The sequence below is a fragment of the Pongo abelii genome, chromosome 2, assembly GCF_028885655.2.
Source record: "Pongo abelii isolate AG06213 chromosome 2, NHGRI_mPonAbe1-v2.0_pri, whole genome shotgun sequence".
Classification (NCBI taxonomy): domain Eukaryota; kingdom Metazoa; phylum Chordata; class Mammalia; order Primates; family Hominidae; genus Pongo; species Pongo abelii.
The window spans coordinates 15,197,689-15,220,584 of NC_085928.1; the positions used below are offsets into that span (position 1 = coordinate 15,197,689).

A 22,896-nucleotide genomic window follows, 5' to 3' on the forward strand; every position below is an offset into this window, starting at 1 on the left:
TCTTCCCTAGAGTCTGTTCACATTTTGATTTTAGCCCAGTGAGACCTGTGTTGAACTTCTACTCTACAGAAATGTAAGATAATGAATTTCTGTTGTCTTAAGTTGCTAAATTTGTATAACTTTTACAGCAGCAATAGAAAATAGACTCTGAATTGATGATATTAATAATGACAACAAAACAACAGCAAATAAAAATGTTTCAGGTCCATTAGATAAGCTAAGTAAGCTAGCTGTAATATGTTTTCAACAGGTATTTCCAGTAAGTTTTAGTTTGTATTAATGATGGAATAAAACTAAATGTAAAATAAACCTAAAGGGGCTGGTTCAAATAATTTTACTGAAGTATACCATAGTTTTTTGCCTTGTTAATTATTATTATTTAACAGTGATATAATGACTATAACCAAGATAAAAATCTTTGTATTATGCTCTGATAGGAATTTTAAACAAATATAAGCATTTCCATGCTCTATGTGTTAAGGCTAAAGATAATACTTCTTTTCCATATGAAAAATACCAATTAAAATATTTTTAGTTATTTTTTGAACTCTTTAGATAAGATGATGGTTTGATGACTGGACAAGAGAAACTTTTTTGTATATTTAACAATTACTTACAGAAAGCAAGAAGAAGTCCTACTATGAGTTGTGTACACTTCTGTGAACGAAAATATTTATTAAAAGTTCAAAAATAGCCTATGCTCACCTGTGGTTAAAGGTAGGTGTGTGATGCTGTTCAAACAGGTCAGGGTGAACCACGTGGATGACAGTGTAGCTCCAGAAAACAGGAGGAGAAGAATTAGTTTCAGCATACCCCTGATAAAATCTGCAAACCTAAAAACAAAAATGCTCTAGTGGGATTTAAAAATACTATTTAAACAAATGACACACTTTCATTAACAACTACTTGAGGAATTTTCCATGTATTCTTTTAAAAGACAGTTTTCTGTGCTTTTTTTAAAACAAATTTTCTTGTATGATGTTACTTGTGATAATTTTTTTCTCTTATAAAACACAAAAAATGGCATCTTTGTTCAGGATCTATAATTTATAGGATATATTCTGAGTGTTTACTTTTTTTTTTTTTTTTTTTTTTTTTTAAGAGACAGGATCTCACCATTGCCTGGCTGGATTGTAGTGATGTGATCATGGCTCACTGCAGCCTCAACCTCCCAGGCTCAAGCAATCCTTCCACCTCAACCTGCTGAGTAGCTGGGCTAATTATTACTATTATTTTTTGTACAGACAGGGTTTCTCTATGTTGCCCAGACTGGTCTTGAACTCCTGGGCTCAAGGACCCTCCCACCTCAGCCTCTCCAAGTGCTGGTATTACAGGCATGAGCCACCATGCCTGGTTGATTCTGAGTTTTTAAGTGCCACTGTCATTTTCTTTATATTTTTCTATACTTTCCAAACATTCTATAACGAACATATATTATCTTGGTTTTGAAAATCAGGCTAATTTGTTGACATGAACTTGCAAAGATCTCTCTCAAAATTCAAACTCATTTAGAGAACAAACACAGATGCCTACACCAGAGCCTCTGAGGTCCTATGTGACCTGCTGCCTGGCCCTGCTCTCTCTTTTCCTACTGTTCTCCAGTTGGATGGCCATGTTTCTGTTTCTCATATATGCCATGGTTGCTTACCACAGCAATATATAGCTTCCGTACTTGTTCCGTCTGCCTGGAATGCTGGTACCACCCGGATCTTCACATGTCTTACTCCTGGTTACCCCTCAGGTCATTCAGGTCTCAGTTCAACAAGGTCCTCTGGGCTCAGTGAAGAAGTCTTTCCCCATCCCACCTCCACTTTCTATTTTATTTCTTCACAGCACTTTCTCTATTGGAAATTGTCTTGTTTTTGCATTTATTTTTTGTCTTCCCTACCAGACTGTAAACTTTCTGAGAACAAAACATACACAGCATCTGGAATAGTGAATATTATTCTTCTAAACTTGGGACTTTTATAGCATTTTAAGTTTTCATGTTTGAGTTTTCGTGAAACTAAAGGGCATCTGGTAGAGATGCTTATCATTTAGCTATACCAAAAAAATTTTCCACTTGCCAGCTGCTTTTCCTCACCTGTGGATTAACTGCTGATTGTACAGGCACAATCCTCTGGCTGCATAATTTATTCCGTCCTTCAAAATTGTTCCTGTTATAGAATAGCTGATCCCATCTCAAATACGACATTTACTATATTCTCTTCACTTTTAATTTTCTAAAGTTGATTTACATTTCTGTTGTAATTATGTGACTGTCCTTCTTAAAACTTTGAATACTATCTTCTGCTTTGTACTTATTTGACATGATATGGTTAATTATGTTTGTGTTTTCTAAAATAAAATGACTTCCTATGAGAGCTAATGCCATCTTTTGGTGGGAAAAATGAATGCACTTTTGCCCAGTGACTTAAATTTGTCCTCAAGCAGAAAATTCTTAGGTACGCTGAAAAAGTTTCCACAGCTTTACAAAATGTTCCTCAAGAAAATCCAAAAGACTGTTTTAATCCCACGCTTACCTAACAGTTTTCAGATTTACATTTTGGTATGCTGCATGAACTTATCTGTCAGATACAGAGATGACAAGGTATAAGAGAATGAAACAGGTCTTTAGTACAAATCAGAGTTGAATTGCAAGAAAGTTTCACAGAAACTGATCATACAAGAATAAACCGACAGCTGTAGTCTATTTTTGGAGACCCAGTCCTTTTGAATAGGCTGATACCATTGAAGTGTATTATTAGGACCAAGAAGTATCTTTAATAGCGGTCTTTAATTACAGAAATATCACCCAAAGCACTCATGTATGTCTACAAGGTAGCACTGTCCTAGGGAATCCCAAAAAATGGTGTTAGGAAAGTAATTTGAAAGTTGATTTTAAGGCTAGGAGATAACTGAAATTGACTTCAGATCCCAGGGTAAGGGTAGTATTGTTTTAGAACTTCCATTTCAACAAATTAAAAGCAGAAAAGTCCTCATTCTAACTTTTCCCTTTAGTTATAGCTATATCTAGTTAAAATTAAGGGGTATAGAAGGAAAATAATGACAAAGGAGCATTTCAGACATCATTTTTGATACATAATTGTTCCCCCTTTGACCAATTTGGTGCTCAGAATAGGATGTGATCAATGACTCATTATAATTGGCTTGGAGATTTTAACTAGAAAAATGAGGTATGATTCTTGTCAAAATAAGACAGGTCAATGCATTTTTAGTATCAGTGATTTCCTACAAATACTATATTCCCCTTCTGCTTCTTTAGCTTTTAGTTTTCTTATACTTTTCTAACTTAACACTTCAAATAAAGTGATTTAGAAATTACAATATCAATTTATTCTTTCAATATCACTGAAACACTATGTGAACCATAAAGTCTAGGTATAACATTATCCTGTATCAATTATATTCAAGTATTTAGATATTGAGGTGATATATGGATCTTATATTTGATCTTCCCAAATATATTAGATTCTCCTCTTCATGGTAAAGTTGATTGCCTAATTTTGTTTTTGAGCAGAGTAAAATGATTTGTGAAGTGAATGAATATTATCTCTTTGGAAATACCAAGAGTAGTTTTACAGGCAGTTGCCTAAGAGAGTAACATTTTAATTCTTTTCCTTTTTTTTTTTTTTTAGAATGAACAGGACCTTTTTCCTTCTTCTGACTCATTCTAACAACGTGTTGTTGTAATAGGTTATGATCAAAGAGAGTGTGATGAAACTGAAAGTCTTCACAGACATTTTGCATCAAAAAGGGATAACCATAGGAAAATACCTGCCAAAAAAGACCATAAATAAATAATATCTGCTAATCAGGACACTGCCTGTTCACGGAAAGTTCTATTGACACTTTTACAAATGATTTCTTCTCAACCCTTTTAGTCTCCACGGCTATTAATTTGTCTTTATTATTATATTACCTTTTTTGGTCTCCATTTGTAGATGTTGTTCTCCAATAATATGGAAAGAGGCAGCTTAATTACACTGGAAATACACTTCCAGTCTCCAGAAAAAAACACTTGAGGAAGGGACTACTCCAGAGAAACTTTCTTATAGCAGCAAATTCTTTTTTTTTTTTTTTTTTTGAGATGGAGTCTCACTCTATTGCCCAGGCTGGAGAGCAGTGGCGCAATCACGGCTCACTGCAACCTCTGCATCCCGGGGTTCAAGCAATTCTCCTGCCTCAGCCTCCCTGGTAGCTGGGACTACAGGCGCTCATCACCACACCCAGGTAATTTTGTGTTTTTAGTAGAGACAGATTTTTGCCGTGTTGGCCAGGCTGGTCTTGAACTCCTGACCTCAGGTAATCCACCCGCCTCAGCCTCCCAAAGCGCCAGGATTATAGGTGTGAGCCACCATGCCCGGCCTGTTAGCAGCAATTCTATATAACGCATGTGAATTTTCTTGTAGTCTGAACAAGCACCCCTTTCTGACCTTTGCTTGTTTTACTTTTCCCTGAATTGTAATGTTTATTTAGGGGAGCCTATTTATCTTTAGGCTTTTTCCCCCTGCTCTGTCCACTCACGAGTTTAACAAAATATTCTCACCTTGCCATAGCTATTCCAACAACACAGCCTCCAACTATGGACCAAAATCCAATCCAGCCAGCATCTACCTGTTAAGAAAGCAGCAGACACATTTAATACAAGACGATCACACTGCAATATAAAAGGAATGAAAAAAAGTCCTCTATAATCAATATGTTAGTAGCTAAATGGATAAAATAAAAGAATTCATGTGTAACTAATGTATATAAACATCTAAGAAAATATGTCCTTGATTAACTGTTCATTGGAATATTGAAAACAAAATAATCAATGTCATCAAACAAATATTTTCAAGTATGTACTACATGCCTAATATTGAACTAGGAACTCTTAAAATAAGAAAAGGATGGAAGATAGTCACAGCCTGACAAAGTTTAAATATAACCAACATAGGAAACTGCTAGGTAATAATTAGATGCTAAAACATGGGGCAACAACTAAAAATGTATCAGGAGGTGGAAGGCAGGGGGAAATGTGGGGCTGAGCAAGAGAGTAGACAGAGAAAAAGAAGTTGAGCTGGGTTTCAAATGTATAGCTTGTTCCCCTCTTGAGAAAACATTTCCAGCCCTGTCATTTACTAACTGTGTGACTCTGAGCAAATTACGTCTTTTTACCTGTAAAATGGATTAAATGAGATAATTTGTATACAGTACCCAGATCAGTGGCCAGGACATAGAAGTGCTCAATAAACATTAGCTGTTATTATTATTACTAACTGATGAGGCTTCTCCATCTATCTTGTCCCTTTCCTGCTTGTGTAGCCGCATTTTTTCACAGCAATCTACGAATGCTGCCTACATTCCTCATCACTCCTGTATCTTTAACTCTTATTATGACTTGGCTTCTGTCCCAACTCATACTCTAGGTCTCAGTTCCTGCATTAGTGGAATGGGGATAATAAAATTTTTCTGAGGGTTAAATAAGTTAATAAATGTAAAGTGCTCAATACATGTTAGTTGTTACGAACAAAATTTCATGTCTCTAATAATACTGGTACATCTTGTCTCCTCTTTCTCCTTCCCATGACTATCATGCTTGCTTTTATTATCTTCTTACTTCTTGACCCCTGTAAGAGCTTCTTAAATGGTCTTCACAATCTATTTTGCTCACTGTTGCCAGAATAATTATCCTAAGCATTCCGTGTCCCTGCTCGGAAATAGTTACTGGCTTTCCTTGTGGTTACAGGACAAAGTCCAAACTTGACCTGGCACTTGAGCATTGTCCAAACTAGCTTCTACCTTTTGTTGTTTTTCAAGTCATATTTTTCTTTTTTCTTTTTTTTGAGACAGAGTCTTGCTCTGTCGCCCAGGCTGGAGTGCAGTGGCACGATCTCGGCTCACTGTAAGCTCTGCCTCCCGGGTTCATGCCATTCTCCTGCCTCAGCCTCCTGAGTAGCTGGGACTACAGGCGCCCGCCACCATGCCCGGCTAATTTTTTGTATTTTTTTAGTAGAGACGGGGTTTCACTGTGTTAGCCAGGATGGTCTTGATCTCCTGACCTCGTGATCCGCCCGCCTCGGCCTCCCAAAGTGCTGGGATTACAGGCGTGAGTCACCACGCCTGGCCTTCGAGTAATATTTTTCATTACACTTGTGACAGGGATTGCCAGCTGTCCACCAAACGATTTCTTCTTCTACCTGGGTACTTAGCTAGATGACATGTCCCAGTTCCTAGCTGGAACAGGTGACCATGTGTCAGTTCTCATTAATGGAAGTGAGCATAAGTGAAGTGTGCCACCTCCAGGTTAGAACTTGGAAGAAGGTGTATGCCTCCTCCATGCTTTCTCTCCCTTCCTGCCAGCTGCAATCTGGATGTAGCTGCCCAGCTGCACCCATGCATATAATGACAAGGTCCTAGGGGACAGAAGAGAATACAAGTGGAAACAGCCTCGGTCTCTTAAATCAGCGTGAGGAAAAGAGCTGTCCAAACTGGACAACTGTCCTAGATTACGCACGTTGTCCCAGATTGCAATGTGAATGACAAATAAATTTTTCTTAAGTCTCAGAATTTTGGAGGTCTACTTCTCCCAGGAGCATAGCCTACTCTAAGCGATACAGTAACTTTATATGAGTCTTTTGCTCTATTGGTGTTTGCTGCCAGAAGCAAACATGAAGACTCTCAGGAGAAAGATAACATCCTGAAGCTTAAATTATCTCTCTATAGTTTTCCATACTATTGGCATTTGAGGCAAGAGAATTCTCTGTTCTGTAGGACTACTCCTCTCATTGCAGCACATCTGGTATCTATAATCCAACGCCCACTAGGCTCCCACAAACACTTCCTTCTATCCTCTAGGTGAGTGGGGTCATGCTCTAGGTTAAGGACCACTGCACGTCTGGCTGTACTGATGCTGGTACTTTCAGAACATTTTGTACTTTTCTACTTGCTTTGTTCATGACATTTGCCCTAGTTAATACAATTCTACCCAATATTTAATTTAAAAATTAAAAAATGCTTTCATTTAATTTTAAATTCTACTTTATTTAATAACTGATATGATTCAGGGTCTCTATATCTCTCAGAGTTTGTACCAAGAAAGATACTTGGAAGGACTTCTTAGGGTTTACAACATGAAGCAAAGATCTGCCAAATCAATATCATTTTATGTGTGAGTGATGTGGGGCCTTACTCTGTCACCCAGGCCAGAGTACAGCAGCGCGATCTTGGCTCACTGCAGCCTCCACCTCCTGGGCTCAAGTGATCCTCTCATCTCAGACTCCCAAGTAGCTGGGATTACAGGCGTGTGCTACCGTGCCCAGCTAATTTTTTGTATTTTTGGTGGAGACAGGATTTTGCCATGTTGCTCAGGCTGGTCTCGAATTCCTGAGCTCAAGTGATCCACCTGCCTCACCCTCCCAAAGTGCTGGGATAACAGGCGTGAGCCACCATACCCAGTCAAAATCAGTATCATTTAAATGGGTGCTACACTTTTCCTTAACAGAACTGAGCATACTTGGAATACCTGCCATCCAGAAAAACAGGTCAGAAAACTAAAGGAAGGCTTTCTTCTTATAGTAAAGGTGCTGCTATGGTCTGAATGTTGGTGTCCCCCACAAATTCATATGTTGGAACTTAATCTCTAAAGTGATCATATTAAGAGGTGGGGACCTTTAGGAGGTAATTAAGGGATGAGTGCCCTTATAAAAGAGGTTGAAGGGAGCTGCCTTGCCCCTTTGCCACATGAGAATGCAGCAAGAAGGTGCCATCTCGACAGCAGAGAGTGAGCCCTCACTAGATATACATGAGTTGGAACCTTGATCTCGGACTTCCTAGCCTCCAGAACTGTGAGAAATAAATTTCTATGATTTATAAATTACCCAGTCTAAAGTATTTTGTTGTGGAAGTCTGAACAGACTAAGACACGTACACTAGGTAATTTAGATTAGTATTCTGGTTGAGAACTAGAAAATCGGGAAAATTTTATCTGAAGCCATCAGAGAGCCAAGAAAATAATCCAGAATTCTGAAACCATGATCTAGGATGGGAAGATAATCTGAAGAGATAAGCACGGTATTTGGAGACAATTTTCCTTTAGGGTTGTCTGCTAATTTCAGACAAGGTGGCTAAGGGACTGAGAAGTTACTGACAGCCTCACTGACCTAGAAGAAAAAATATGAATCTAGGGCCTGCTGTGGGGTGGCTTTGTAAAAACCCTGGGTTTTAACTGGGCACTCTGAAGGGCTATACCTAAGAGTAGGAGGAACTAGAAATGGAACAGCCTCCTGAGGGACTAAAGCCCAGCTTTAAGTGATCTCAAGCTCTGAAACTAGATTAAGGTGATTCCCAGACTTCTGCCAGAAAAAATATAAATTCTCTCTGAAGGAAAACAATATCATCTTGATACTTAAATTATCTCCACAGCTTTTCATGTACTATGTCTAGCACTCAATCAAAAATAACTGAATGCATAGAGATTTTTTAAAATTACCAAATATCAAACATATAAATAGACCTACAAGGGACCAAGATAATGGAATTATGAGATACAAATTTGGAATAACTATTTTTAATAGAGAAAAAAATAAGATCAAGCATTTCTACTGAAATCTGTCAACTATAAAAAAGAACCAAAGACAGGCCAGGCATGGTGGCTCATGCCGTTAATCCCAGCACTTTGGGAAGCCAAAGCAGGCGAATCACCTGAGATCAGGAGTTCGAGACCAGCCTGGCTAACATGGCGAAACCCCGTCTCTACTAAAAATACAAAAATGAGCTGGGTATGGTTGTGCACACCTGTAGTCCCAGCTACTGGGGAGGCTGAGGCAGGAGGACTGCTTGAACCTGGGAGGCAGAGGCAGAGGTTGCAGTGAGCTGATCACGCCGCTGCACTCTATCCTGGGTGACAGGGCAAGACTCCATCTCAAAAAAAAAAAAAAAAAAAAGAACCAAAGACAAATTTTATAAAATTTAAAGTAACTCATAGATGAATTTAATAGCATATTTGACAGAGTTGAAAACTGAAATAGTGAGTTGGAAGAAAAGATAGCTAAAATATCCAGTCTGAAGCACAGAAAGGAAAAATAATATGTCATAACAAAAAAAAAGTGGGTGGGAGAAGAAAAGAAAGGCAAAAGAGACATAGAGAATACAGTGTAAAGGTATAATGCATATAGTTAGAATACCCAAAAGAAATCAGAGAAAACAGAGCACAAGTTTTGAAGAGACACTGACTAGAAATTTTCAGAAATTAATGAGAGACATCAAGCTAACAAGACAACATTCAATAAGTTGTGTAAACCTCAAGTAGAATAAATTTAGAAAAAAAATGCCACCTAGTTACATCATATCAAAGCAAAACTGCTAAAACCAATGATATGCAGAAAATCTTAAAAGAAGCCAGCTTTTAAATTTGAGCACTAACTTCTCAATTAAAACAACGGAAGCCAGAAGAAAACAGAATTTTTTTTTTTCAAAGAACCAAAAGAAAATGACTGTCAACCAATAATTCTATGCTCAACAACAGAAAAACTCTAAAAATGAAGATAAAATGAAGACATTTTTAGACCAAAACCAACAACAAAATAAAATGCAAACCCCAAACTAAAGAATTTGTCACCCACAGACCTGTACAATAAACAAACAAAAACACTAATGGGTGCTCTTTAGATAGAAGAAAAATGATTACAGATTTGAAGACTGAAGATAAAGAAATAAAGAACAAAATGAGTAAACATGAAGATAAATTCGAGTCAATGAATATCAACTGTGTAAACAATAATGTCTTGTGCAGTTAAAATATATGACAGTAATAGCCCGAAAGATGGGAGAGGGTTAAATGAAGTTAAAGGGTTCTAAAAACCTTAGATTATCCTAGAAAAGGTAAAATTCTAATTTGATAAGTCAAGTGTGCATTCTGTACTTTTTAGGGTAATCATTAAATAGTAAAAGAGGCTATAACTGCCAAGCTAATAGAGTGGGGGGAAATTAAAGTAATAAAAAATACTTAACCCAGAAGGTAGGAAAGATGACAAAAAGAATAGACAGGGCTGAACAAAATAAAGACCAATAGTAAGATGGCAGGTCTAAACCCAAACTTGTCAGTAATTGTATTAAATGTAAATGCACCAAATATTCCAACTAAAACACAAAGATGGCCCAACATGGCCCACACTTTGGGAGGCCAAAGTGTAAGGATTGTTTGAGCTCAGGAGTTTCAGACCAGCCTGGGAAACATAGAGACTTCATCTCTACAAAACTTAAAAAAATTAGCTGGGCATGGTGGTGTGCACCTGTAGCCCTAGCTACTTGGGTGGCTGAGGTGGAAGGATCATTTAAACCCAAGAAGTTGAGGCTCCAGTGGGCCATGCTTCTGCCACTGCACTCCAGCCTGGGCAACAGGGCAAGATGCTGTCTCAAAAAAAAAAAATCAACTCAAAATGGATTAAAGATTTAATCCTTTTCCTGTTTGCCCTGAGAATACTCGCCAGAGGCGCTTTTGCAGCTGCAGCATTTACCCCAAGATATCTTTGCCATGAACTATCTTGCTTTTACGACTATTTTCACATCACTCTTAGTATATCAACTTTGGAGACAAAAGACATCATTCTACTTACAGCATTCTGTTTTTAGTAGTGGTATTTCCATTTACAAAATATAGTAATTCTCAACTGCTGAAAATGTCAAATCCTAGAAAAAGGAGCATTCCTACGTGTGATGTTAACATCGTTCTCAAACAGTCGTTGGCTAGAGATTTATTTGACGAATCCGATTTTTCTGAAATAGACGATTCTGATGATTCAGATGATTCTGATGTTAGTTCTATTTAGAAATAACTCCAAGAACAGTTTTTATATTTTCATATTGAAAGTCAGTCAGATTTGCTTCAGCATCAAAGAGCATGTTTATATAAAATTAAATGAGTGCTGGCAGCAAGCTGCACTTTTTTTTTTTTTTCTAAAAGGGAAAAGGGTTCAATGTAAGACTTGAAACTATGAGACTACTAAAAGAAAACATTGGGGGAACACTACAGGACACTGGTCTGGACACAGATTTTTTGAGTACAGCCTCAAAAACACAGGCAACAAAAGCAAAATCAGACAAATGGGATTACATAAAGCTAAAAGGCTTCTGAACAGCAAAGGAAACAACAGAGGGAAGAGACAACTTACAGAATGGGAGAAATATTCACAAACTATACATCCAACAAGGGATTAATAACCACTATCTATCTATAAGGAACCCAAGCAACTCAACAGCAAAAAAAAAATCCAATTAAAAAATGAGCAAAAGATCTGAATAGACATTTCTCAAAAGAAGACATACAATGGCCAACAAATATACAAAAAGAAATGTTCAACATCACTAATAATCAGGGAAACGTACATCAAAACTACAATGAATAGCATCTCACCCCAGTTAGGAAAGCTATCACCAAAAAGACAGAAAGTACCAATTGCTGACAAGGACACAGAGAAGGGGGAGTGCTTGGACACTGCTGGTGGAAATTAAAGAAGTACAGCCATTATGGAAAACAGTACAGAGGTTCCGTAGAAAAAGAAAAATAGAACTATCATATGATGTAGCAATCCCATTTCTGGGTATATACCCAATAGAAAGGAAATCAGTATATAAAAATCAGTATATAAAATCAGTATATAAAAAAGAAATCTGCATTCCCATGTTTATTGCAGCACAATAGCCAAGGTTTGGAAACAACCTAAGTGTCATCAACAGATGAATGCATCAAGAAAATATCGGATATATATACAATGGAATATTATTCAGTCACAAAAAAGAATGAAATCCTGTTATTTGCAACCTGGATGTTAAGTGAAATCATGTTAAGTGAAATAAGCCAGGTATAGAAAGACAAATATTGCAAGTTCTCACTCATATGTGGGAACTAAAAAGGTGGATTTCAGGAAAGCAGAATGTAGAATGATAGTTACCAGCTGCTGATTAAGAAGGGTGGGAGGATGAAGAGAAGTTGGTTAAGGGGTACAAAAATACAGTTAGATAGAAAGAGTGAGTTCTAGTACTTGATAGTACAGTAGGGAAATTATAGTTAACAATAACTTATTGTATATTTCAAAACAGCTAGAAGAGAAGAGTTGTAAGTTTCCCAACACAAAGAAAAAATAAATGTTTGAGGTGGATAGCACTCTTACCAATTTGATCATTATACACCGTGTACAGGTATCAAAATATTATATATCCCCCCAAATATGTACAACAATTACACATCAATTTTAAAAATAAGAAAAATAAAATAAAAATTTTAAAAGCCGCTAATTTCAATAGCTTCGAAAAGTATCAAATACCTGAGAATAAAGCTAACAAACACATAGAAGTTATCTTTGCTGAAAATTATAAAGTATCATTCAGAGACATTGGGACCTAAGTAAATGAGGAGAAATATAATGATCATGGTTCAGAAAACTCAAATATTATAAAGGAGTTAATTTTGAAAATGATCTGTAGATATAAAAACTCTAACAGAAATCCCAATAAAGGGAGAAATTTACTAAATATCAAAACTAGTACTCATTTATAACACTAGTATAAATAACACAATTTGGTATTGGTGCAGGGACAGACAGACTAAAGGAATAAAGTCTAGAAATACACCCGTGTATATAAGGAGACTTGCTTACAACAAAGATGAATAGAGGGCAGTGAAGAAAAAAAATGATCTTTTCAAACACCAATATTAGGTTAACAAATATCTATGGGGAAAAAAGAAACTTAACACCTATCTTATAATATAAGTACAAAATCAATCCTAGGTTTAAATTCTAGGTAAATGTGACAGGTAAAAGAACAAAGCTCTAGAACAGCACTGTCCAATAGAATCCAATAGAATGTTCTTTGATGACAGAAATGCTCTCTATCTACACTGTGCAAAATGGTAGCTGCTAGTCTCATGTGGCTATCCCGCACTTGAAAAGTGTTACTGCAACTAAAGAAGTGATTTTTTACTTTTATTTCACTTCAATTGGTTTAAATTTCAATTAAGTTTGAAGTTTATTTTGAATGTGGCTAGTAGCTACTATACAGGATGACACAGTTGTACAAGATAACATATTTATGAACTTGGAGCAAGCAAAGATTTATCTTTCTCTTTTCTGCATTATACAGCCTCAGTCTGCTAAATCCAACATCTAGAGTATCTAAGAGTTGGTTTCTAATGATTGTTTTTTAAATTTTTTAAATTTTATTTATTTATATTTAAGACCACCGCACCCAGCCAAATAGGGGTCATATTTTCCTGTTTCTTTACATGTCTAATGCATTTTTTTTTTAATTGTATACTGGGCCGGGTGCGGCGGCTCACGCCTGTAATCCCAGCACTTTGGGAGGCTGAGGTGGGCGGATCACGAGGTCAGGAGATTGAGACCATCCTGGCTAACATGGTGAAACCCCGTCTCTACTAAAAATACAAAAAAATTAGCCAGGCGTGGCAGGCACCTGCAGTCCCAGCTACTCAGGAGGCTGAGGCAGAAGAATGGCGTGAACTCGGGAGTCAGAGCTTGCAGTGAGCTGAGATCGCGCCACTGCACTCCAGCCTGGGCGACAGAGAGCGACTCCATCCAAAAAAAAAAAAAAAATTGTACACTGTATGTTGTGGATACAATAAAGAGATTCTAGTTTCTTTTATCTTTTCTACGATGGTTGACTTTTCTTCCAGTAAGCAGTTCAATTATTGCTTGATCACCTTTAGCATGTGTAGGCCTCATTTTGTGCTTTATAAGGATAGATCTCCAAACTCTCTCCTCTTCAGATTTTTGTCTTTGTTTATGATGGGTCTAAACTAGAGTAAGGCTTCCTCTATCTAGGGCATGGTCCTTGATTCTACAGTTTGGCTATTCTGGTTAACAAGTGTGAATGAGGTGTTACCATTCTGGTTGGGCCAGAACTCCAAGACAATCTTGATGTCTTCTATCTTTGTTCTGCTTTCAACCCATACCACTCTCTCTGTTAAGCCTCTAGTAGCTCTGCCCTTTACATGGTCCATTTCTCAGCCAAAGATTACTGGAGTCCCCCAAAGTCCTCTGGGGAGCCCCCTTCTGCACAGCTCTCTTCTTTACGTATCAGTAAGAAAAAGGCAGCCCAATAGTGGGCAAGAGACTCAAACTAGTATGTCACAAGAAAAAGATATTCAAAATATCCAATTCACACTGAAAAGACACCACAGAAGTCACTATGATGGCATACAACTGCACAGCTATCAGCAAGTCTAAAGTGAAAACGACTAATATTATCACACAAGTGGCAAATGATGTGGGATGATGAGAAATTTTTGCTGGTAGGATTACACATGGATACCACCACTTTGGAGAAATTTGGCATCATCTACCAAAGTAGCATACACTATACCCAGCAGTTCCATTCCTAGATATGTATCCAGTAGAATTGTGTATAGAGGTGCACAGAGACATGTACAAAAGTGTTAATATAGCATTGTTTGTGGCTGTCAAAAATGGTTAACAATCCAAATGTTCACCAAAAGCAGAATAGACAAATTGTTTTTTTTTTTTTTACTCATACAATAGAATATCACAGCAGTGTGTTTTCTTCTATTTACCTCTCCAAATTTCTCTCTCCTCCTTTCTACCATGCTATCTGGAAGCAAAGAGAAGGAATGGATGGCATCAAGCATATAGGTGAAATGGTTATTTTTAAAGAAATGAAATACCCTTATTTGGAACCCAGAGATAAAGTCAGAAACTAGATTAAGAAATAACTATATATTTGATGATGGGATCTTAATCTTTATAAGGTACGAAGCAAGGATAAAGAATGGAGTCAACAAAACTAAGATTTCCTTCCTTTTTTAAAAAGCCAGTAGTATCATTAATAATACCCACGGAAATGTGAAATTCACAACTATTGTCAAAATCAAGGAGGAAAATCAACATTATTTTTTACCTATTCCATAAAGATCTTGCTTTTGCAACAATGGTATAGGACAATGTTTTACCCAGTCCTTGAAGCTAAAACCAAGAACATGTAACCAGTATTTATAAATTAATGAACGAAAAGACCTACAACATATAAAGAAATAAAATACTTACTTGGCTGACATGTGCTGGTGTTAAAATTAAGTCCAGAACTCCAGACCAGCCAGCAAATACACCAAGTGGTATGGCATATGCTAAAGCAATCATCAAAAATCGAAAATTGCTGTGAATGAGAAATAAAAGGAAACATTGTAACAAATTAAAAATCTAGAATAAACTTAGTCATGAAAAATGTATGTCATTTGGAAACTGGAACACCAGAATCAGAAAATACCTGCAGAATGGCATTAAAAACTCAAAAAAAAAAAAAAAACAAAAACGTGCTGGGAAGGTAGCAGAGAAAAGGAAATGCATATACACTGCTGGTTGAAGTGTAAATTGGTTCAGCCACCATGGAAGGCAGTTTGGCAATTTCTAAAAGAACTTAAAAGAGAATTACCATTTGACCCAGCAATCCATTATTGGGTATATACCCAAAGGAATATAAATCACTCTACTATAAAAACACATGCACGCGTGTATTCACTGCAGCACTATTCACAATAGCAAAGACGTGGAATCAACCTAAATGGCCATAAATGGTAGACTGGATAAAGAAAATGTGCTACAAATACACCATGGAATACTCCACAGACATAAAAAAGAACAAGATCACAACCTTTGCAGCAACACGGATGGAGCAGGAGGCTATTATCCTAAGAAAACTAACACAAGAACAGAAAAGCAAATACCACATGTTCTCACTTATCAGTGGGAGCTAAACATCAAGTACATATGGACACAAAGAAGGGAACGACAGACACTGGGACCACCTTGAGGGTGCAGGGTGGGAGGAGGGTGAGGACAGAAAAACTACCTATTGGATACTATGCTTATTATCCGGGTAACAAAATAATCTGTACACCAAACCCCCATGACGTGGAATTTACTCATGTAATAAATCTGCACATGTACCCTGAGCCTAAAAGTTAAAAAATATATATGTATCTATAAACACATATACACATATGAATAACTATATATACACATATACATACAATATGTGTATGTACATGTATATATATATATTCTTCAAGAAGCTCAAAGTGGCAAGCTTTATAAAAGAAAAAATCTGTCAGTTAATAAATTCAAGCTTCTTGAAATTTTTTTTTTTTAAGATGGAGTTCCACTCTTGTCGCCCAGGCTGGAGTGCAATGGTGTGATCTCGGCTCACTGCAACCTCTGCCTCCCAGGTTCAAGTGCTTCTCCTGACTCGGCCTCCCAAAGAGCTGGAATTACAGGCACCTGCCAGCACACCCAGCTAATTTTTGTATTTTTAGTAGAGACAGGGTTTTGCCATATTGGCCAGGTTGGCCTCGAACTCCTGACCTCAGGTGATCCACCCACCTCAGCCTCCCAAAGTTCTGGGATTACAGGCGTGAGACACTGCACCTGGCTCACTTCTTGAAATTTTTTATTTTTATAAGAATAATATTTTGTTCATATTGTTTAAAATTCTCAATGTTTATTATACAGATAACCAATATTATTTCATCAAATGAATAGGTAGTTTAAAAAAAGCTCTGGCCAGGTATGGTGGCTCATGCCTGTAATCTCAGCACTTTGGGAGACCGAGGTAGGAGAATCACTTGAGGCCAGGAGTTCAAGATTAGCCTGGACAAGATAGTGAGACCTCACCTCTATAAAAATATATAAAAATTAGCCAGGTATAGTGGTGTGCACCTGTAATCCCAGTTAATCGCGAGGCTGAGGCAGGTGGTTACTGTGTGCTATGATCACATCACTACAATCTGGCAGCACTTGACAAATTAAGCTTAGACTATCAAAAATCGAAAATTGCTGTGAATGAGAAATAAAAGGAAACATTGTAACAAATTAAAAATCTAGAATAAACTTGTTATTCTAGCAATCATGTTACAGGGTCTATTTTCCAAAGAAATTTTCAGGTCTATGGTGATGTGCATGAGGATGTCACTGCAGTAGTGTTTATGGTAACAATAAATTGGAGGCAATCTGGGTACACAATGAGAATGAGTAGATGAAATGTGATAGATTAATACCATGGAGTACAAAGAAGTAGGTGTACACACAGCAGCAGGGGTGCATCTTGAAACAGAGTGCTAACATCACAAAATGAGAGTTGTCCAGATATTATATGCCTCCTGATGAAAGGAAGCAGCATCACTTACGAAGCGGTCTTGTAAAACAAAAACAAAAGCAAAAATAAAACCTGAATCACAACATACTTTACAGGAAACATAAAGGAGAGGGGAACATGTCAAACTATACAATGAAGAAATCAACAAAATCCAGATGTTGGGAATAAAAGTGCTGGCTCCTCAACAATTAAATTATAAGAAACAAAGAGCCATGTTAAGGAAACCTATAGATTCTAAGGCATTTTGGACCAATTGCAATGTGTGGCCCTAATGTGGAAACTGTTCAAACAAACTGTTAAATGTTTATGAGATAATTGAAAATTTAAACACTGATTCGATATTAGCAAATTATTATTTAAAAGTTTTTAGTTAAAATAATGGCATTATATGTTAAAAAGAGTCTATTTTTGACATATATTGCACATATTGAAATATTTCTGGATGAAATGGAGTTGTCATCTGGGATTTGTTTCATGATGCAGGAAGGTGGGAAGTGGGAAGTGTGTGGTACAAAGATGAAACAAGACTGGTTGTAAACTCACTGACAATTGTTGATACCGACTTACAGGGGTTATACTATTCTACCTTTGTATATTACTGTAACATTCCCAAATGAAAAGCTAAAAAAAAAAAACCATGTAGTGCTTAGTGAAAAATGTCAAACAGAATGATATCCACAATACGGCATAATTTAGATGAATTAAACATAGATGCATACAAAACAGTACACATACTGCAAAAGCACAGAGACAAAGAGATACACATTAAAGGCATCTGAGAGGTGGCCTGGGTTGGGGGAGGGAAATGGGAGCAGGAAATATAAACGACAAAAAAATAGATGAGTAAACGTGTTTACGTGCTGGCAAATAATCTGATTAACTCAGAAAGCAATGATTTCAGGAATTCAATAAGAGACTGGGGGTAATTACACTGGTAGGAAGGGAATGGGGCATGGCAGGCCCACAGAACTCCCCTGGAGAGCCCAAAGGTAGAAGCTGGCATTCGTGCAGAGTAAGCAATAAAAGACAAAGGAATGTTAGGTACTGGTGAAAAGGACTCTTTATAGAGAAGGAAGATCTTACACTTTACGGTTTAAACAGAATGAAGAGTTTGACTCTAGGGTAATTAGAAGTAAACACAAGTCAAAAGGTTGGGGGGACAATTTTAAGTTAACTGTTTTTCCTTGTCAGAACAATCCTGTACATAACTCCTCGGCTTAAAATCCTTCAGTGACTCATTATTTCCTACAGAATAGTCCAAAATTATTAGTACGTCATAATATGACCCCAATCTACCTCTCTACCTTTCTCTATTGCTATCTAACATCTGCAATCCTGTACATAACTTCTTGGCTTAAAATCCTTCAGTGACTCATTTCCTTTCTCTATTGCTATCTAACATCTGCAGCTAGGTTTGCATGGAAAAAAATTTACTTAAGTGGCATTGTTTTTAAAAAACGACCATTTTAAACTATCATCTTACAAATGTGTGCCACTAATCACAATTCAACCTAACATTTTTTTTAACCTATTATGTGAAAGGCAATGTACTATGTGCTATAGAGAAGTGATTTTCAAAAACTTTTTACTGTACCCAGAGGAAGAAATTTATTTTTACTTTGTGACCTACCTATATGCAACATATATACTGAAACAAAAGTCTAAAAGAAGGTATCTTTATTACATGTGATGAAATAATATTTTCTATTCTATTTTATTCCATTCTATTTTGCTTAAAGAAAATGGCTGTCACCTCACTGAATTAGTTGGCTGTAAACCAAAGTTTGAAAAACAATATTACATAGCATTTGAAATGTGGCTGGTGCAACCAAGGAACTGAGTTTTTAATTTTATTTCATTTTAACTAATTTAAATCTAAATTTGAAGCAGAAGCAGTGAAAGTTACTTTTCCATTAAACATAACTCTGTTTGGTAGGAGTACATTTTACTTTAACAGCTGCCACACTAAGATATTATTATAGTGTGCACACTGGGGCATGTGTTGTCTCTAGTATTACAATCCATCACTGATATTGGTGTCAATGAATGGATTCAGTTCTAATTATTTTTTTCTACACACTGATGTGACATGTGAAATTGTAATTTGCGTATTTGAATATTTCCTGTAGAAAGAAGAGACCAAAATAGAAGAAGGCATGTTGCAAACTTCACAATGAATGGCAATTACAATTTGCTACAGCAGAGCAAAATAAAATGTCTGCTGTGGAAAAAAAGTTTAGAATAATTAAGTGAATAATATTAAAAGACATTTTAGCAAACACATGGTCAATTTTATAGACGTTTCTTTTCAGATCAAAAAAGAATCAAAATTAGTTGCCTGAAATCAGAATTAAATGTCCCACGAACATTTAAATGATTTTTAACAGATCTGAACTTATAATTTGGCCAGCTATAAAACAGTTTGGATCTTTGTACAAAAAGAAAAGCATTTTAGATGAAGAGATGGTAAAGGAATTGTTTTTAGCTATGGAAATTTGTTAAAAATTACGAGGAAAAGAATAAAAATAGTATTCTACAGAAGTGTTAGATCTGCAATTAAGCCCCAAACAATGGCCTATAGAATGTAAGATCCTTTCTAACGATAGCAAATATCTGTTGATTCAAAATTTCAAAAACTAATTATTTATTTTTAACTTAGGATAAACAGTGCAATACAAGAGACATTGCTCAATGAATACTTTTTCAACTGTAAATTTAGTGATATCTGAATTATTCCACTTAATTCTACTGGAAATCAAGTATTTCCAGTAAAAATTTAATGTCCAAATTGACATGTTCTTTAAGTGCAAAATATCCACTGGATATCAAAGATGTTATATGAATAACATATCTCATTAATAAGTTTTAATATTGATTACATGTTAAAATAATGTTTTAGATATGCTTGGTTAAACAATATGCTACTAAAATTGATTTTACTCATTTCTTAAAACTAATTTTACTTATTAATTTTACTTATTTCTAATTAATATTACTTATTTTTCCTGTTAAAATAAGATTATTAAAAATTTTCAAAGATTTTTATCCCAAATATACAAAAAATTAAAACAAATTTTTAAAAATTTCAATAGCTTTTGGGGTACAAATGATTTTTGGTTACAAGGATGAATTGGATAGCGGTGAAGTCTGAGATTTTGGTGCACCTGCCACCTGAGTAGTGTACAGTGTACCCAATATGGAGTTTGATACCCTTCACTCTCCGCCATCCTCCCCATTCTGAGTCTCCAAAGTCCACCATACCACTCTGTCTTTGCCTACCCATAGCTTAGCTTCCACTTATAAGTGAGAACATACAGTGTTTGATTTTCCATTCCTGAGTTACTTCACTTAGAATAATGGCTTCCAGCTCCCTACAAGTTGATGTAAAAAGCATTATTTTGTTCTTTTTTACGGCTGAGTAGTGTTCTATGGTGTATATATACTCATTTTCTTTTCCTGCTCATTGGTCAATGGGCACTTAGGTTGGTTCCATATCTTTGGCATTGCAAATTGTGCTGGTACAAACATGTATGTGCATGTGCGTATGTCTTTTTCATATAAAGACTCTTTTCCTTTGGGTAGACACCAGTAGTGGGATTGCTGGGTTGAATGGTAGATCTCCTTTTAGTTCTTTAAGGAATCTCCATACTGTTTTGCGTAGAGGTGGTACTAACTCACATTCCTACCAGCAGTGTACAAGTATTCCCTTTTCACCACACCCATGTCAACATCTATTGTTTTTTGACTTTTTAATAATGGCTATTCTTGCAGGGGTAAGGTGGTATCTAATTGTGGTTTTAATGTGCATTTCCCTGATGATTAGTGATGTTGAGCATTTTTTCCTATGTTTGTTGGCTGTTTGTATGTCTTCTTCTGAGAAATGTCTTCTGGTCATGTCACTTGCCCACTTTTTGATGAGATTTTTTTTTTCTTGCTGATCTGTTTGAGTTCCTTGTAGATTCTAGATATTAGTCTCCTGTCAGATACAGAGTTTGCAAATATTTTCACCCATTCTGTGGGCTGTTTGTTTACTCTGATGATTACTTCTTTTGCTGTACAGAAACTTTTTGTTTAATTAGGTCCCATTTATTTATTTTTGTTTTTGTTGCATTTGCTTTTGGGGTATTAGTCATGAATTCTTTGCCTAGGCCAATGTCCAGAAGTGTTTCTCTGACATTATCTTCTAGAATTTTTATGGTTTCAGATCTTATATTTAAGTCTTTGATCCATCTTGAGCTTATTTTTGTATAAGGTGAGAGATAGGGATCCAGTTTCATTCTTCTACTTGTGGCTTGCCAGTTTTCCCAGAACTATTTATTAAATAGGGTGTCCTTTCTCCAATTTATGTTTTTGTATGCTTTGTTGAAGATTAGTTGGTTGTATGTATTTGGCCTCATTTCTGAATTCTCTGTTCTGTTCCACTGGACTGTTCCATTGACTACTTTTATACCAGTACCATGCTGTTTTAGTAACTATACCCTTGTAGTATAATTTGAAGTCAGGTAATGTGATGCCTCCAGATTTGTTCCTTTTACTTAGGATTGCTTTGGCTATTTGGAGCCTTTTTTGGTTACATATGAATTTTAGGATTTTTTTTCTAATTCTGTGAAAAATGATGTTGGTATTTTGATAGTAACTGCACTGAATCTGTAGATTGCTTTGGGCAGTATGGTCATTTTCACAATATTGATTCTTCCAATCCATGAACATGGAATGTGTTTCCATTTTTTGTGTCATCTATGATTTCTTTTCTTTTATTTTATTATTATTATACTTTAAGTTTTAGGGTACATGTGCACAATGTGCAGGTTTGTTACATATGTATACATGTGCCACGTTGGTGTGCTGCACCCATTAACTCGTCACTCAGCATTAGGTATATCTCCTAACGCTATCCCTCCCCGCTCCCCCGACCCCACAACAGTCCCCGGTGTGTGATGTTCCCCTTCCTGTGTCCATGTGTTCTCACTGTTCAATTCCCACCTATGAGTGAGAACATGCGGTGTTTGGTTTTTTGTCCTTGCAAGAGTTTGCTGAGAATGATGGTTTCCAGTTTCATCCATGTCCCTACAAAGGACATGAACTCATCATTTTTTATGGCTGCATAGTATTCCATGGTGTATATGTGCCACATTTTCTTAATCCAGTCTATCGTTGTTGGACATTTAGGTTGGTTCCAAGTCTTTGCTATTGTGAATGGTGACGCTATAAACATACGTGTGCATGTGTCTTTATAGCAGCATGATTTATAATCCTTTGGGTATATACCCAGTAATGGGATGGCTGGGTCAAATGGTATTTCTAGTTCTAGATCCTTGAGGAATCGCCACACTGACTTCCACAATGATTGAACTAGTTTACAGTCCCACCAACAGTGTAAAAGTGTTCCTATTTCTTCACATCCTCTCCAGCACCTGTTGTTTCCTGACTTTTTAATGATCGCCATTCTAACTGGTGTGAGATGGTATCTCATTGTAGTTTTGATTTGCATTTCTCTGATGGCCAGTGATGACGAGCATTTTTTCATGTGTCTTTTGGCTGCATTAATGTCTTCTTTTGAGAAGTGTCTGTTCATATCCTTCGCCCACTTTTTGATGGGGTTGTTTGTTTTTTTCTTGTAAATTTGTTTGAGTTCATTGTAGATTCTGGATATTAGCCCTTTGTCAGATGAGTAGGCTGCAAAAATTTTCTCCCATTCTGTAGGTTGCCTGTTCACTCTGATGGTAGTTT

The 22,896-nt window shown here is 36.5% G+C and overlaps 1 protein-coding gene across 3 annotated transcripts in view; it reads right to left on the reverse strand.

The window, feature by feature from the left end:
* Positions 1-22,896, reverse strand: part of SLC49A4 (solute carrier family 49 member 4) — an 83,653-nt gene that overhangs the window by 16,110 nt on the left and 44,647 nt on the right. For all 3 annotated transcript variants that reach the window (XM_002813214.5, XM_054551399.2, XM_054551398.2), the window contains exons 5-7: positions 15,063-15,171; positions 4,550-4,617; positions 706-833 (exon numbers count right to left, since the gene is read on the reverse strand). In XM_002813214.5, the coding sequence (XP_002813260.1) occupies positions 706-833; positions 4,550-4,617; positions 15,063-15,171 (305 nt within the window). The remainder of the gene's footprint in view (positions 1-705; positions 834-4,549; positions 4,618-15,062; positions 15,172-22,896) is intronic.